The sequence below is a fragment of the Pelobates fuscus genome, chromosome 3 (genome assembly GCF_036172605.1).
Source record: "Pelobates fuscus isolate aPelFus1 chromosome 3, aPelFus1.pri, whole genome shotgun sequence".
Classification (NCBI taxonomy): domain Eukaryota; kingdom Metazoa; phylum Chordata; class Amphibia; order Anura; family Pelobatidae; genus Pelobates; species Pelobates fuscus.
This window is the reverse complement of record NC_086319.1, coordinates 233206140-233223176: the sequence shown is the minus strand read 5'-3', so window position 1 is coordinate 233223176 and position 17037 is coordinate 233206140. Positions and strand designations below refer to the sequence as shown.

Below are 17037 nucleotides of genomic sequence, written 5' to 3'. Positions count from 1 at the left end.
TATCCACAATTGCTTGCATTTACCACAAATATAAATGGTAACTTACACATTTTGATGATAATACTGGGATTTTTATAGCAGAGGGCTACTGCCAAGATGCACCAAAATAATATAATTTCCCACTAATATATAATGGAGATAACTGTGACGGAGCCACAGTGCTCATCTTCTTTGCAATAGTAGTGTTACTATGGGTGGTCTTTAGGGATTAAACCTCTGAATGTGTGGATGTAAAAGCCCACCCTGACCCCCTCAGTTCTCTGCTTTTCCCTTTACTACCACTTCTAAGCACATGGTCACTGCAAGCTAATGTGCACTGCATTATCCTGCACATAACAGTGAGAAAATATATTACTTTGCTGCAGACCGATAGGTTGGAGGACTGGGCACTCAAATAGCAAATTAAGTTTAATGTAGAAAAATGCAAAGTTTCACTTTGGGATAAAGAATGCACAAGCAACCTATACCATAAATGGTAGTGAATTAGGGATAACAACACACAAGAAGGATTTGGGATTAGTTATAGACAACAAACTAGGCAGCAATGTCAATCAGCAGTGACCAAGGCCAGTAAGGTTTTGTCCTGTATAAATAGAGAAATTTATTCTCTGGATGAACATGTAATTTTGCCTCTTTATAAATCACTGGTAAGACCAGACCTTGAATATGCTGTTTCATTATGGGCACCTGTTCTAAAGAAGAATATTATGGCACTAGAAAAAGTGCAGCGGTGGGCTACAAAATGAATAAAAGGAATGGAACATTTTAGTTATGAAGGAATGTTAAATTTAATCCTCTTTAGTTTAGAAAAATTGTGTTTCAAAGTGGATATGATAGCATTATGCAAATATATCCGGGGCCAATACAAACCATTGTCTGGAAATCTATTCACACACATTACTATACATAGGACAAGAGGTCACGTGTTTAGACTGGAAGAAAGGAAATTTAGTCAAAGGAAAATGTTTTTTTACAGTAAGAACAATAAGTATTTGGAATCCTCTGCTTGAAGAAGTGGTTTTAGCAGATTCTGTACAGATGTCTAAACAGCAACTGGATGCATACTTGCAAAAATATAATCAGTCAGGAATATCATTTTTAAATTGTGTGGTATTAGCTTCTTGATCCAAGGATAAACCTGACTGCCATTCTAGGGGTCAAAAGTATTTTTTTCCTAGCTTGTTGTAAAATTGAAAGTGCTTCGAACTGGGTTTTTTGCCTTCTTTTGGATCAACAGAAATAAACAGATGTGAGAAAGGCTGAACTTGATGGACACGTCTATTTTCAGCCTATGTAACTAAAAAAACTAAAAAAAAAAAAAAAGAACGCTCTTGGAACATGAGAAAAAAGACATAGAAGTAAATGTTTACAATACCTGCAAGTGTTGTAAGGGGAAGCACTGACTCGCCATCAATGTCATCAGTCTGAATGTAACTATGGGACGATGGGACTATAAGCAGCGTTCCATTTTCAGAGATTTGCTGACCCACTTGTTCTTCTAACATAACAGGCCTCAGACCCTGCACAACATATAAGAAGAGCAGTAAAAACAGTTGCACTATAATTACACAAATGAAGAAACTGATTTTTTTAACCCCTTAAGGACCAAACTTCTGGAATAAAAGGGAATCATGACATGTCATGTGTCCTTAAGGGGTTAAACTTTAAAAAATGTGGAATAAGAGATACTACTTTTTCTTATAGTAATCATGATAGTAGTCATTTCTTGTCTTCTTTGAACAATATGAGAAGAAAACACTATAAATGATAGATTTCCTACTGTGCCTTTAAAATGCTACTGACCACAAAGTCTGCTGGAGGCCTGAATTGTTATCCTACTCAAAACAAATGTTAAACAGCATACATTTAAAAAAAACAGTTAAATGAACACTCCAGGCACCATAACAACTTAATCGAAATGAAGTTGCCTTGGTGCAAGGAGGTTGGTGGCAGACTTTGGGGTTGAACCGTTCAAGTCCGCCTGGCACCATAACAACTTAATTTCTGTTAAATTGCTATAGTGCCCAAACTGGCACTTGAAAAAGAATAAATCAATACTGTTGCTGTTCTCCTACTCATTTGCATGGAATGCTCTTGTAGTGCCTGAACTGAATTGTATTGTATTGTACTAGTGTACTATAGTGTTTTTTAAGGGCAATATATCGCAGGGGCCATAGTCACAGGGCAAGAGGCTGGCAAGCAAGCCTCTCCAAGTACAAGTGGCAAGGTTACTTTCGCCACAGTCTGTAAATATATCGAACTTTTTCAATTAAAACAGACACACCACACATCACTCTTTTCTATTTATTTATATAATTATATAAAACATGACAAGCTATTAGATAAAACAAGATGAAAAGTTACGGGGCGGGGTCTAACTGCCGAACTGGAAAAACGCACCGAGAAACAGCTCCTGACAAAAATCGACAAAATCAGGGATAAATACCCCGAAAACCGGGGCAGTCACCGGCAGGAGAGCACGCGACATGCCGAGGAAATCCGGGGGCATCTAACGACACCACAAATGGGACGTACACTTCCCGGGAACCCGCAAAAGCAAATTCGGCCTACTCGCAACCGAGCCAGGGTGAGGCGGCTGCTCTCCCCGATGGCAAAGCCACGCACAGACACCTTGACACACTCACCTCCTAACCCCCTCTCCACCTCCCCATGGACCAGCGGAGATTATCCCAGTCCTCACTGGACGTCTGGGGCGGCCTGTCAAGGCCTTACCACAAGCATTAGAAACACAGAGGGGCAGCCCTTCACAAGGCGCATCCAAGTTGGCGGCGGACAGCATATCGCACCAGCAGGGCATGCTGCCGACACTACAACAGCAACAGTCTGACCTTCCGCAGGAACTAGAGGCGATTTTCAACCGCTTCTGGGACAAGCTCAGGAAGCGGCAGTCAGCGGCCCAAACCGATATGCCTGAACCACGGAGGGCAGGTGAGCAGAACCGCAGACAGCAGGGAGTGAGGGGCAGACCCTTGGGCGCAAAGCAACCCATTCACCCACACTCTACCTGGCCCACCTGGGCTGCAGGCCACAGGGCTGATAACCCAGATGCATCGCCCACACGTACAGAGGCATAAACAACGCAAGCCACAGAAGACTACAAGACCCTCCGTCACTCCCACACGTGGAGAAAACTCGGGCCCCAGAGGTGACTGGGTTTGTGGCCAAGAGATGCAGGCCAGCACACCAGCCTGGAGTTGGAGGGACACCTTCACCTACATCTGCACAGAAGCGGACCGCAGAGACCCACTAATGGGCCCCTAACGCCTCCAGAAAAAAAGGCATCAGATGAAGATGATTCTACCTGAAACCCCATTAACCCGCGGCAACACTACCACTTACTAACATTGGTCCTGCAATACTTCACAAACAAGACTGAGGAGCTTAATGGGCAGCATGACACACAAGTTGACCCCAGATCGCAGTGAATAATTAAACTGTCTGGCGGGCATAACTAGTTCTGGTTTAAACAGTATTCACCCTGCCATGCTTTTAGCTAGTCATGTAACTTAACACACATGGAGGTCAGGCACTATTTTATCGCCTACCAAACTGACCTGCTGCATAGTTCGTCATGACTTACGCACATAGCAAATCATACTTGTACTGTTTACAAAGCTAAGCTCTAGCTGTCTTATCACACCGTCTCTCACTAGACATTAACCATTATGCCTAATGCACCTAGCGTATGCATCCGCCTAGTTAAAACCAATGTCCTAAACCTAACGTCTTTAATTATTAAAAATGTGCCGTTATTGAATGCCACAATACTGTTTACTCTGTACACCATCCTACGCTTGCATCTTCTGTTGTGGCAGCGCAAGGCTGTTTGTTACACCATGCACTGCAAAAATAAAAAAATTGTTAATAAATAAATAAATATATATTTTTTTTAATTTAAAAAAAGATGAAAAGTTACATTAAATTTACTGCAGCCAGTTTTTCTAATTGTGTAGTGCCTTAAGTGGTACTGTGTCTTGTGTGGATTTGCAAGTTCTCCAAAGATCACAAAGGTGATATGTCTGCTTGCCTAGAAGGAAATAAACTTACCTAAGTTCCACTGTTCCATGTTCCACTTGTTCTATCTATTCAGCTTCCATTGATAAGAACTGAGCCATGTTTTTACTCTAAAGCAGTGTTTCACAATTGGTGTTCCGTTCCGCGAGAACAATATTGGGATTCTGTGGCATTTTACCACATCCAACATGGCCGCCGCTACCCGATGTTCCCGGAAGGTCGGAAACAGCAGAGATCGCGCAACCGCGATCTTAAGCCCGCCCTGCCTTCAGCCCACCTTGCCGTCAGAGCCCGCTCTGCCATCAGCCAGCCACTTAGAGACTTAGCTCGTCAGCTAGCCAGCCCTCCCAGCAGTCAGCCAGCCCTGCCGTTAGCCATTTTCGATCACTCGTGGTAGAGGAGTGATAGAGAGTGGAGCTGATAGTTAAAGCTCTCTTATTGTCAGATAGAAAGCTCTGTTAGGTAGGGACATAGAAATCTATTAGGTAGGGAAATAGAAAGCTCTGTTATGTAGGGAAACAGAAATCTCTGTTAGGTAGGGACATTGAAAGCCTCTGTCAGGGGCATTGAAATACTATTTGAGGGGCATTTAAAGACTCTGGCAGGGGCCTTGAAATTCTCTGCTAGGGACATCAAAAGGCTCTTTAAGGCATATTAAAAGACTCTGTCAGGGGCATTGTAATGCTCTATTAGGGACATTAATAGGCTCTGTCAAGGGCATTGCAATTCTCTGTTAGGGGCATTCAAAGACTGTCAGGGACATTGAAATTCTCTGCTAGGGACATCAAAAGGCTCTGTAAGGCATTGCAATTATCTGTTAGGGACATTGAAAGACTGTCAGGAGCATTGAAATTCTCTGCTAGGGGCATTCAAAGACTCTGTCAGAGGCATTCAAAGACTGTCAGGGACATTGCAATTCTCTGCTAGGGACATCAAAAGGCTCTGTAAGGCATATTAACTCCTTAAGGACCAAACTTCTGGAATAAAAGGGAATCATGACATGTCACACACGTCATGTGTCCTTAAGGGGTTAAAAGGCTCTGTCAGGGGCATTGCAATTCTCTGTTAGGGACATCAAAAGGCTCTGTCAGGGACATTAAAAGGCTCTGTTATGGGGCATTGAAATTCTCTGCTAGGGACATCAACAAGCTCTGTAAGGGACATCAAAAGGCTCTGTCAGGGGCATTGAAATTATCTGCTAGGGACATTAAAATCCCTACCAGGGGCATTGACAGACTCTGTAAAGGGGGAAAAAACTGTTAACTGTATTTTTTTCCAAAGTGTTTAAATCTTTTAGCTCCATGTGTAACTCAAAAATCCTGCAAAGGTTCAGTTGTTTCTAAGAGCATTATCAAAATCAGCATCCTTTTCAGTCAGGTTGTGAGATCTGTATATTTTCAAAGTGCTCAAATATATATATATATTTTATTTACCAATAAACAAATAAGAATTTGGAAAGCTGGTTAAAGAACTCTTCAGATAAATATTATTACTACCTCTACTTGTTTGGCACTTGCAGAAAGGAGATACAACAAAAAATTCTAAAAACATGCCCAAAATAGTTGTATCTACTGTTCCTCAAATAGCAGAGACAAGTGACAAGTCAAAAAAAAAAAAAAAGAAGAGCACACAATGCTAGCCAATCTTCTTCTCAGACAAAGAAAAGAAAATATGATGATAGCTACTTGTCATTTGGATTCACAAGTGCCAGAAATGAAGATTGCCCTGAAGCACAATGCGAACTTTGCAATAAAATATTACCAAACAGTTCATTAGCACCTGCTAAATTACGTTGTCATTTTGAGCAAAACCACGCAGAGTACAAAGATAAAGACATTGACTTTTTTAAACAAAAGCTAAAAGGAGTATCAGAAGAGTAAACAATTTATTTATGTAAAAAATTTCAAAATGTGGTGGAATCTCGGTAAAAATAAATTTAGTAGGCCGAGATTACCACGTGGCATGTGTACGTGCATATGCTGACGTATCGATCAGTTGGTTGCACGAGGCAAGATACGATCAGTAGTGTACGGAGCATGTGCAAGAATACAGGATGTAGTATTCCCCCTCCTCCATTGTGCTGGACAAGCCATGCGGTCAAGCAGGAAGTTAATTCTTATTTGTATTGATTGGTCAAGAGAATGTGCGGGTGGAGCTTAATATGGGAGGAGTTATGTGCCTATATAAGGAGCCTGCACTATTGTCCGGGACTCAGAACTTGTGGTATTTTGGTGACGCTAGTCCCTCTGAGTCCCGATCGGTGATCCAATAAAGAATCTCTTCCTTCCTGAAGAAACCTGTGTCCATCTCTCTGTGCTTCGCTTCCGTCAGTTTCTCCGGTATCATTTGGTGCATTGGCCGGGAAGCTCATCGTTCAACGGTAGCTGAGAGGCAGAGGCGTGAGACGGTCTATCTTTGCCCACGTTCTCTACGGCTGCACCCCTGAACTTCTGCGTGGACCTCCCTTCGTCTCGGCGCCACTGGTCTGTTGTCCAGGAGATCATCGGCCTCTACGTGAGAAGTGCTGGGGTGTCCCCGTCGATGAGTGTGAACTCAGGTTCAGGAACGAGGAGGTAAGACAACTGCTGTTTTAGACGGCAGAACCCACTAGGGGTATACCGATTGTGCGGTAGGCCCAAAGGGGTTTGAATCTGTGTATCTGCCCCCTCTGTCGGAGGGAAGGAGCGAAGGCGCACCGCTCGATCGAACGCTCTTTAGTCAGACCGTTTGATTTTGTTAGTCAGGCGGGGTCCTGGTGTAAATAGCCCTAGCCGGACACCGGTGTCTTGTCTAGACTAGCGTTCTAGGGTGTATATTACGTTCGCTAGGTCGGAGGGACCGGGAGACTAAGCGGCGCCTGTGTAAATTCGGTTCGCTAGCTCTCAACCTATCTGGGCTAAGTGGGAAGGCGTGTAAATTTGGAACCCACTAGACTTTTGATAGTGCGACTAAGAGGCGCCTGTGTAAATTCGGTTCTCTAGCTCGCTATATGTGGTGATTGGGCAGTGTGGCTAACCAAAACGGGTGTATATAGTTTTAGGTAGTCCATCAAGGTACTGGCCAATAGTTTAGTTGGGAATTGTAAATGTGATAAAGATTGTTTAGTAAAGTGTATATCTTGTTAGATAGCGCGAGCTCAGCCGTCTAGCGAGAGTGTTAATAGTGTGTTGCTGTATCATAGTGGACAGGTATATTCCAGCAGCGCAAAGGTCCCTCGATAAAGAAGGTAGGGACTTTGTAGGATTGGCTGACACGGTCATGGAGGACTATTGATACCGACCGGGCTCCATCCCCCTTGGTCGAGCGGAGCCTATGGTCGATGTATCAATAGGGGGAAAAAGGAGTGCGTTCATGATCGACACTGGTGCTGAACATTCAGTGGTGACTAATCTAGTTGCTCCTCCATCTGGAAGGACTATTACTGTGATAGGAGCAACTGGAAGAAGTGCTGAAAAACCGGTTCTTAAAAGTCGACTCTGTACATTGGGAGGCCACGTAGTAAAACATCAATTCCTTTATATGCCTGAATGTCCAGTCCAATTGCTGGGACGTGATATGCTATCTAAGTTACAAGCGCAGATTACGTTCCTACCAAATGGAACAACATCTTTAAAGTTTAATGGACCTTCAGGTATCATGACATTATCCGTACCAAAGGAAGAAGAGTGGCGACTTTATACAGCGTTGACTAGCCAAAACCCTAGGAGTGATGAGACATTATTTAACATACCAGGAGTTTGGGCAGAGAACAACCCACCAGGACTGGCCCGCAATATTCCACCTATAAAAATTGAACTAAAACTTGGGGTTTATCCAGTGAGCCTAAGACAATACCACATCCCGCAGAAGGCTAAGAAGAACATCCAATCCTATCTGGATAAGTTCATACGGTATGGTATCCTAAAATTCTGTACTTCCCCCTGGAACACCCCATTGCTGCCTGTTCAAAAGCCCGGTACAGATGAGTATCGACCTGTGCAGGACTTGAGAGCAGTCAATGATGCGGTTGTTAGTATACATCCAGTTGTACCCAATCCATATAACCTGCTTGCTTTAATTCCGGGCGGGGCTACTTACTTTACAGTCTTAGACCTCAAAGATGCCTTCTTTTGCCTCCGAATTGCCGCAGAAAGTCAATGTATTTTCGCTTTCCAATGGGAGAACGCTGTAACGGGCTCAAAACGCCAAATGACTTGGACAAGACTGCCCCAAGGGTTTAAAAATTCACCTACCCTATTTGGTTCAGCCCTAAGTCAAGATCTACTGGATTTCGAGTCCATCCCAGGAGAGTGTGTATTGTTACAATATGTAGATGACTTGTTGATAGCAGCAGTTACAAAAGAAATCTGTCAGCAAGCAACGCACGATCTACTACACATTCTCTGGAAGGCAGGATACAAGGTGTCTAGAAAGAAGGCTCAGTTGTGTTTGCCAACTGTCAAATATCTGGGATTCCATATCTCTGAAGGTCAAAGAATAATGGGTCCAGAGAGAAAAGAAGCTGTCTGCCAAATACCAATACCCAAGAATAGAAGACAAGTGCGAGAATTCTTAGGGGCAGCAGGCTTCTGTAGGATATGGATTCCCAGCTACGCGATACTGGCAAAACCTCTGTACGCAGCTATAAAAGGTACAGAGCACGACTCCTTCTTATGGACCCAAGAACAGCAAACGGCATTTGAAGATGTGAAGAAGGCTTTGATGAGTGCCCCAGCATTAGGTCTACCTGATCACACACGACCATTCTACCTGTATGTACATGAGCAAAGAAGAATGGCTGTGGGAGTATTGACACAGTACTTGGGATCATGGCAAAGACCTGTTGCCTACATGTCTAAGCAATTGGATGCAGTGGCCAGCGGACTTCCACCTTGTCTAAGAGCCGTAGCTGCAGCCGCCCTGCTAGTAGCTGAAGCCGATAAACTCACTCTGGGTCAAGAACTTTATGTACGAGTCCCACATGCAGTACAGACGTTGTTGGATTACAAAGGAAATCATTGGTTTAGTAACAGCCGTATGACCAAGTATCAAGCAATGTTGTGTGAAAACCCCAGAGTGCATTTAGAGACTGTAAACACCTTAAATCCAGCTATCCTTTTGCCACAACCTACTGAAAGTCAACATGATTGTTTGGAAGTAATGGATGAAGTATTCTCAAGTAGACCAGATCTTCGTGATTTTCCCATCCAGAACCCCGATGTTCAATATTATACCGACGGCAGTAGTTATGTGAAAGAAGGGATCCGCTATGCAGGATATGCAGTAACAACAATAGACAAGGTGATAGAAGCTCGGCCACTGACGAAAGGAACATCAGCACAAAAGGCAGAATTGATAGCACTGACACGAGCGTTACAATTGGCTGAAGGTTTAAGAGTGAACATCTACACGGACTCCAAATATGCGTTTTTAACCACTCATGCCCACGGAGCTTTGTATAAAGAAAGAGGACTACTGAATTCAGAAGGCAAAGAAATCAAATACGCAGCTGAAATCCTACAACTATTGGAAGCAGTGTGGGAGCCGAAAGAAGTCGGTATCATACATTGTCGAGCGCATCTGAGAGGAGATGGTGATGTAACCAAGGGAAATCGGATGGCAGATAGTGCAGCTAAGCGTGCTGCTGAATCAGGAAGACAGGAGTATGTGGGGCATATAGCTGCTCTTATACCAACTCCACTGTCCCAATGGACTCCAGTTTATACAGCTCAAGAAGAGGAGTGGTTAAAGACTGAACCAGGAAAGTATTTGGAGAACAAGTGGTATCAGCTAGAAGATGGAAGAATAGTCATACCAGCATCACTAGCGGTAGAAATTGTCCAAAATTATCACAACGGGACACATTCTGGGAGAGACAGTACTGAAGAATCTCTCAGAAAACATTTCTACATACCAAGATTGTCCAACTTGACTCAGGCCATTGTACGAAGATGTGTAACGTGTGCTAAAAATAATGCAAGACAAGGACCAGTAAAGCCACCAGGAGTCCAGTTTATGGGGGGACTCCCCATGTCCGATTTACAAATTGACTTTACAGTGATGCCTAAATCGGGTGGACATCGTTACCTGCTGGTAATTGTGTGCACCTATTCAGGCTGGGTAGAAGCATGTCCTACTCGTACAGAGAAAGCAGGAGAAGTTGTGAGATTCCTGCTACGAGAAATAATACCCCGATATGGACTACCTTGTTCTATAGGATCGGACAATGGTCCAGCCTTTGTTCATCAGTGCCTACAACAACTGACTCATATGCTTGGTATAAAGTGGAGGCTTCATACAGCATATAGACCCCAGAGTTCTGGTAATGTAGAGAGAATGAATAGAACTATTAAGAACCAGTTGGCTAAAATGTGTCAGGAAACCCAACTTAAATGGAACGTTCTCTTACCCATAGCTCTATTGCGAATCCGCAGTACCCCTACCAGAAGGATGGGCCTCTCTCCTTTTGAAATCATGTATGGGCGACCACCTCCCGTACTTGGTAACTTAAGGGGGGATTTGAGTCAGTTGGGAGAAGGAATTACCCGGCAGCAGGTTGTAGAGTTGGGTAAGACTATGGAGGAGGTACAGAAATGGGTACAAGATAGATTACCTGTGAATATTTATCCCCCTGTTCATAGTTATCATCCAGGAGATCAAGTGTGGATCAAAGAGTGGAATAATGTACCGTTAGGGCCCAAGTGGAGAGGTCCTTATGTTGTTCTTTTGTCTACCCCTACAGCGATAAAAGTAGCCGAAGTGACTCCGTGGATACATCACTCCAGGGTTAAACCAGCAGCAGTCGATTCTTGGCAAGTTACAGCAGATCCAGAGAATCCCTGCAAGATCCGGTTAAAACGCACTACTCAGTCGGAGTAACGAGGAACTATTGTGGATTACAAATTTTATTGTTACAGGGATTTGGTGAAGTGAGTGTTTTTAGACGGCCATAATAAAGCCTGTCCGCTCACCAGCACATAGTATATAAGCCAGGGAAAGTCTCGAAGGGACTCCTGTGAAGACGAGCAGAACTCCATTCCCTGCAGCCCTTACATCCTGGAAGCTGAGGTGCCTTCGCACGGACGAAGACTGAGGATGACGGCGAAAGATGTGTTTTTGATAGTGTTTATTTATGTGTGTTTTTATATTCAGGAAGGTAGAGGTACCGACACTCCTAGCTGTGAGGTATGCATTAAGACTACAAGAACAGGTAACCATATTTCCCAAACCCTAATTTGGCATTCACAATACGAGTGTAAAGGAGATGTATCGAGATGTAGATACCTAAATATAGACTATAGTGTGTGCCATTTAGGAGTAGGAGAACCTAAGTGCTTCAGTCCGGAGTATCAACCTCGTACAATTTGGTTGACTCTCAGGAATGGAGATCCTCAGGGGACCCTAATTAATAAGACGGTGTTAGAATCCGTACATTCTTCGGGTGTTCTGCTATTTGATGCGTGTAAAGCGATATCAAGTGGTAGAAAGCCGTGGAATGTATGTGGGGATCTTAGATGGGAGAGGACGTATGGGTCTAATGATAAATATATTTGTCCCAGTAGTAAAAATAAATATGTGAGTCCTAGATGCCCAAATAAAGACTATAACTTTTGCCCATATTGGTCTTGTGTGGGGTGGGCGACTTGGGGACAGACAGTAGACAAAGACATGATAGTGACTAAGTTGCCGACTAGCCCATATTGTAAGTCTATGGAATGTAATCCCATCCATATACTTATAAATAACCCCGATAAGTTCTTAGACAAATATGGCAATTTATTTGGGTTTCAGATATACGGGACGGGTTTAGATCCTGGGACAGTATTATTTATAGGGATAGAGACTGATACGGTATCCTCCCAAACTCATCAAGTATACCATTCCTTTTATGAAGAGATGAGTATAGATAATAAGATCCCCCATAATGCTAAAAACCTGTTTATTGATTTAGCCGAAAGTATTGCCGGTAGTCTTAATGTTACCAACTGCTATGTGTGTGGAGGTACTAACATGGGAGACCAATGGCCTTGGGAAGCAAAGGAGGTAATGTCCGGTTCTGAGGCAGTTGACCAACTAATATCTACACAAGCCAATTATCATATGAGTGTTAGAGGTAAATCTGAGTGGAGATTAAAGACCTCCATCATAGGTTATGTTTGCATAGCAAGGAAAGGAATAATGTATAATACTTCTGTAGGAGAATTAACTTGTCTAGGGCAAAAAGCTTATGATGATGATACAAAGAATACAACTTGGTGGTCGGCTTCAAATGTCTCAGAACCATCTAACCCGTTTGCTAGATACGCCAATTTAAAGGATGTGTGGTTTGATCTATCACATCTACCTGGAGAGCCCCAGCAAATTTGTACTGGATCTGTGGTAAGAAAGCCTATTCGGAGTTGCCACAGGACTGGGAAGGGGCATGTGTGTTGGGTATGCTCAAACCCTCCTTCTTCTTGTTACCGATTGAAACAGGTGAGACTTTAGGTGTTAAAGTGTATGATGTGAATCATAGGAAGAAAAGGGGGCCCATAGAGATAGGCGCCTGGGAAGATGATGAATGGCCTCCCCAGCGTATTATAGATTATTATGGGCCAGCCACGTGGGCAGAAGATGGTACCTTTGGTTATAGAACCCCTATTTATATGCTCAACCGTATTATAAGATTACAGGCGGTGGTTGAGATTATCACTAACGAGACATCACAAGCGCTCAATCTTCTAGCGAAGCATAACACCAGGATGAGGACAGCAGTCTACCAAAATAGATTAGCCTTGGATTACCTTTTGGCAGTAGAGGGAGGTGTATGTGGGAAGTTTAACCTGAGCAATTGCTGTCTTCAAATAGATGACGAAGGGCAAGCAATAGCTGAGCTTACTAGCCATATGGTTAAACTAGCGCATGTGCCTACTCAGGTATGGAAAGGGTACAATCCAAGTAGTTGGTTTGGTAGCTGGTATGAGTGGTTTGGAGGGCTTAAGGCAGTGGTAGGTGGAGTCCTACTGATTTTAATGTTGTGTCTACTCCTGCCGTGTCTTATACCCTTAGTAGTTAGGTCTGTGCAAAGCCTGATAGAAAATATAGCAGAGAGGAAGGCTGCTGCACAGATAATGGCGATTTATAAGTATAAGGCTCTAGATCAGGGAGAACCAATGCAGGAAGATGAGTGTTGAAGATTCACATCATAAGATAAGTCTGGTCTGGTTCAAGGTAACTTGCGGTGTATGCAAACCAAGGTTAAGTGATGCCTCAAGTAATTGTGAAATATCAAGAGGCATCAAAGGGGGGAATGTGGTGGAATCTCGGTAAAAATAAATTTAGTAGGCCGAGATTACCACGTGGCATGTGTACGTGCATATGCTGACGTATCGATCAGTTGGTTGCACGAGGCAAGATACGATCAGTAGTGTACGGAGCATGTGCAAGAATACAGGATGTAGTATTCCCCCTCCTCCATTCTGCTGGACAAGCCATGCGGTCAAGCAGGAAGTTAATTCTTATTTGTATTGATTGGTCAAGAGAATGTGCGGGTGGAGCTTAATATGGGAGGAGTTATGTGCCTATATAAGGAGCCTGCACTATTGTCCGGGACTCAGAACTTGTGGTATTTTGGTGACGCTAGTCCCTCTGAGTCCCGATCGGTGATCCAATAAAGAATCTCTTCCTTCCTGAAGAAACCTGTGTCCATCTCTCTGTGCTTCGCTTCCGTCAGTTTCTCCGGTATCAAAAATGCTAATGAAAAAGCCACAGAGGCTTCTTACAGAGTGAATTACCACATAGCACTTGCAGGAGAAACACACACAATTGAAGAATCACGAATAAAACCACGTGCAAAAGAAAGAAGTTGAGTAACTTGGCTGTGTCACTTTCCAACAACACAATTTTGCGCCGTATTCACGATCTTGCTGATGACATCCATACTGAACTAATTTCTCAACTGTATTAATGTGATGGGTACTAACTCTAATTAGACGAGTCCACAGATGTTGCAGGACTTTCAGTTTTGTTGTTTTTTGTTAGATATTATTTTGACAGATTGAAGAAGACTTGCTTCCGTGTGAAACTTTGAAAACTCATACCACTGGTGAGAACATCTTTAACTGTATCCAGAAGTTCGTGAACACACACAGTATAAATTGGGACAAATGTGTAGATGTGTGCAGTGATGGTGCCAAAGCAATGGTTGGGAAAGTGGCAGGCGCTGTGACACGAATAAGAAATGTAGCAGAAAACAGCACCAGTTCTCACTGTGTTCTTCACATACATGCACTGGTAGCTAAAAATATTTTAATCTCACTTTAAACTGTGCTAGACTAATTGGTTCAGATTATTCATTTTATAAAAAGTCGACCATTACAGTCACGACTATTTAAAATAATATGTGAAGATATGGGTTGTCACCACTCTGCTCTGCTTTTGCATTCAGAACTCTGTTGGCTATCACAAGGTGAAGTACTGTTGTTTGCGTATTTCCAGGATCATAAATTTGGATTATCTAAACGATTAACAAACACTCTGTGGTTATCCAAAGTTGCATATCTTGCAGACATATTCACAAAATTAAATGACATGTTTATCACTCCAAGGAAAAATCACTAATATATTTAATGAAAGAGATAAAATATTTTCACTGTCTCCTAAGCTGCAGTTTTGGAGCTCATCTGTTGAGCAAAATAACTTGAACTCTTTGCCAACACTTATGGATTTTCTTGAAGTATCAGAAATTGAACATGAAGATGAAATTTGCAATGAAATTGTAGATCATCTTCGCCATTTAATCACATCTATTAATCACTATTTTCCATTCTTGAATGAAAACAATAATGATTGGGTACGAAATCCAGTCATAAAAGACAAGCCAGCCAGTTTTTCTGATGTAGATTTTGAGAATCTGATCGATATATAACTTCTGACAATCAACTAAGCCAAAAATTTAAAGAAGTTTCTCTTATTACTTTTTGGGGTGATTTACGCGAAGAATACCCAGAATTGTCCAAGCGGGCAATCAAAGTTCTGTTGCCATTCGCAAGCACATACTTATGTGAAACTGGATTCTCTACTCTGCAACAAAAACAAAGTATTGAAATCGACTTGACGCAACTGCAGACATGCGAATACAATTGTCAACAATTAAACCAGATATAAAAAGAATTTGCCAGCAAAAGAGAACATTACACTCTGCTCATTGAAAGGTTTGCGCTGCGCTGCACTACGACGCACATTTTTTTGGGGGGGAGGGGAGGGTTCCAAAGTTTTGCTATACCATGTCAAAGGGTTCCAAGGAAAAATTAATTGGGAAACCCTGCTCGAGAGTATGCATGAATGCAAAAAGAGGGTCTACGGAAAATCCTGCAAGGCTACTGCATTTTCCATAGATCTTCTCGTATAAGGAAATGTTGTATATCTTACATGTAGATGCCATTGTGAATGACAGGATGTGGTGGTGGAAGCCCCATTCATTGTCATATTTTGCCAAACATACCTATTCTATTTCATGTATACCTTATGACTGTAATAATTTCCATGGAAATCCAATACAGTCAATATGATCTAGTCCAAAATTCCAAAAGTGGCAGTTGTGCTTTAAGTTACAGACGCAGTCCAAATGGCACTTCTATCCACTAAACATTGGTATTTCCTCCAATCTGAAGAGTGGTTTAATAATGGCTGCCTAATGCACTCATCCAAATTTCTACTGCCCCCTCTTCTTCCATGATGATGCTCAGTTGATTCTGACTCTAGACTGTAAACAAGCAGAAGATGGACATATACGTACAAATAGTAGATGTTAAAAGCTGAAATAAAGCAGTTTAACCCCTTAATGACAACTTCTGGAATAAAAGGGAATCATGACGGAATATATCCGTTGTCTGTCCTTAAGGGGTTAACAAGTTTACATGTTTAGAGGTAGTGTCCCTTTAAACAGCCATTCTTCTTCCAACCAAATCAAAATATACAATTTCTCAATCTACTAAAAAAGGCTTCCCTATAACATATTGAAAAGTTTTAGGATTAGCCTGAGAAATATGTTAATTTTCTTAACACTTACTCCTTTTACATAATTTGAAGTCAGGCCAATGTGGTTGTCATTGTCACTGCTTAAATCTCCTCCAGAGCAGGTTTCATCAGATGCTTCAACATGATGCATTAATTTCATGCTACTTCTGGACCGTGACTTTAAAGATTGCTCAGCGCAGTATAAAGCTTCCTGGTCTGCATCAATGTCTGTCTGATGGATATCCTGGGAGAATGAGTTCGCTTCCAGGGCATTATGTGGATTGCTCAAGTTATCTTGCTGCAAGTCGGAATCGATAGAATGTTGTGCCTGAGCCAAGGGTGATGTGATCTCATCTGATGTCACCGTACGAATTATAATGCCAGGTGTATGACAATGGACTGTGACATTATCACTAGTGTTGAGTAGGTGCTCAGGCTGTTAATAGATTTATAGAAATAACATAGTTAAAGTCAAGAGAGCAGTGGACACATGTGCCCAAATAAACATGTATGACATTAAGGGATACTCTACTGCCGAAATCAAAGTATAAAAAATAAAAACAAAAACATGCACACATTGAACTATGCATTTTTTTAAATTAGGGGTATATCTAAAACGAATTTCAAAAGCTCTGGTCTAAAGCCTTTGCAAGCTCCCCTCTAACTTAGTCCAGATTATTGTGGCTGTCCAATCACACAATGCAGCTCAATGAGAAGTCTTTGCTGAAGTACCAGGAAGTTACAGGACCGGTTGTCCAATTGATAGCAAGGGATGTGTAACACGGTTAATTTATAAAAGTTTTAATTTCTATTGAAATCTGCACTTTTTGTAAAATAAAAAAAGAGAGCACTCTATTCACACTTAGAGAACTTCAGCAAGCTGAAGTGTTTTAGGGTTGTGGATTGTCCCTTTAAGCCTTTCCAAGCCCTCTCCTGCTTCCCCAACCCAGACTTTCTGCAGCTGTTTAATCACAGACTTCCAAATGCATCTCAATGAGAAGTCTCTGTAAGAAATGTACTCTGAGT

The 17037-nt window shown here is 42.3% G+C and overlaps 1 protein-coding gene across 2 annotated transcripts in view; it reads right to left on the bottom strand.

The window, feature by feature from the left end:
- Positions 1–17037, bottom strand: part of DMTF1 (cyclin D binding myb like transcription factor 1) — a 43314-nt gene that overhangs the window by 2539 nt on the left and 23738 nt on the right. For both annotated transcript variants that reach the window (XM_063448196.1, XM_063448197.1), the window contains 2 exons: positions 16064–16447; positions 1376–1520 (listed from right to left, as the gene is read on the bottom strand). In XM_063448196.1, coding sequence (XP_063304266.1) covers positions 1376–1520; positions 16064–16447 — 529 coding nt within the window. The remainder of the gene's footprint in view (positions 1–1375; positions 1521–16063; positions 16448–17037) is intronic.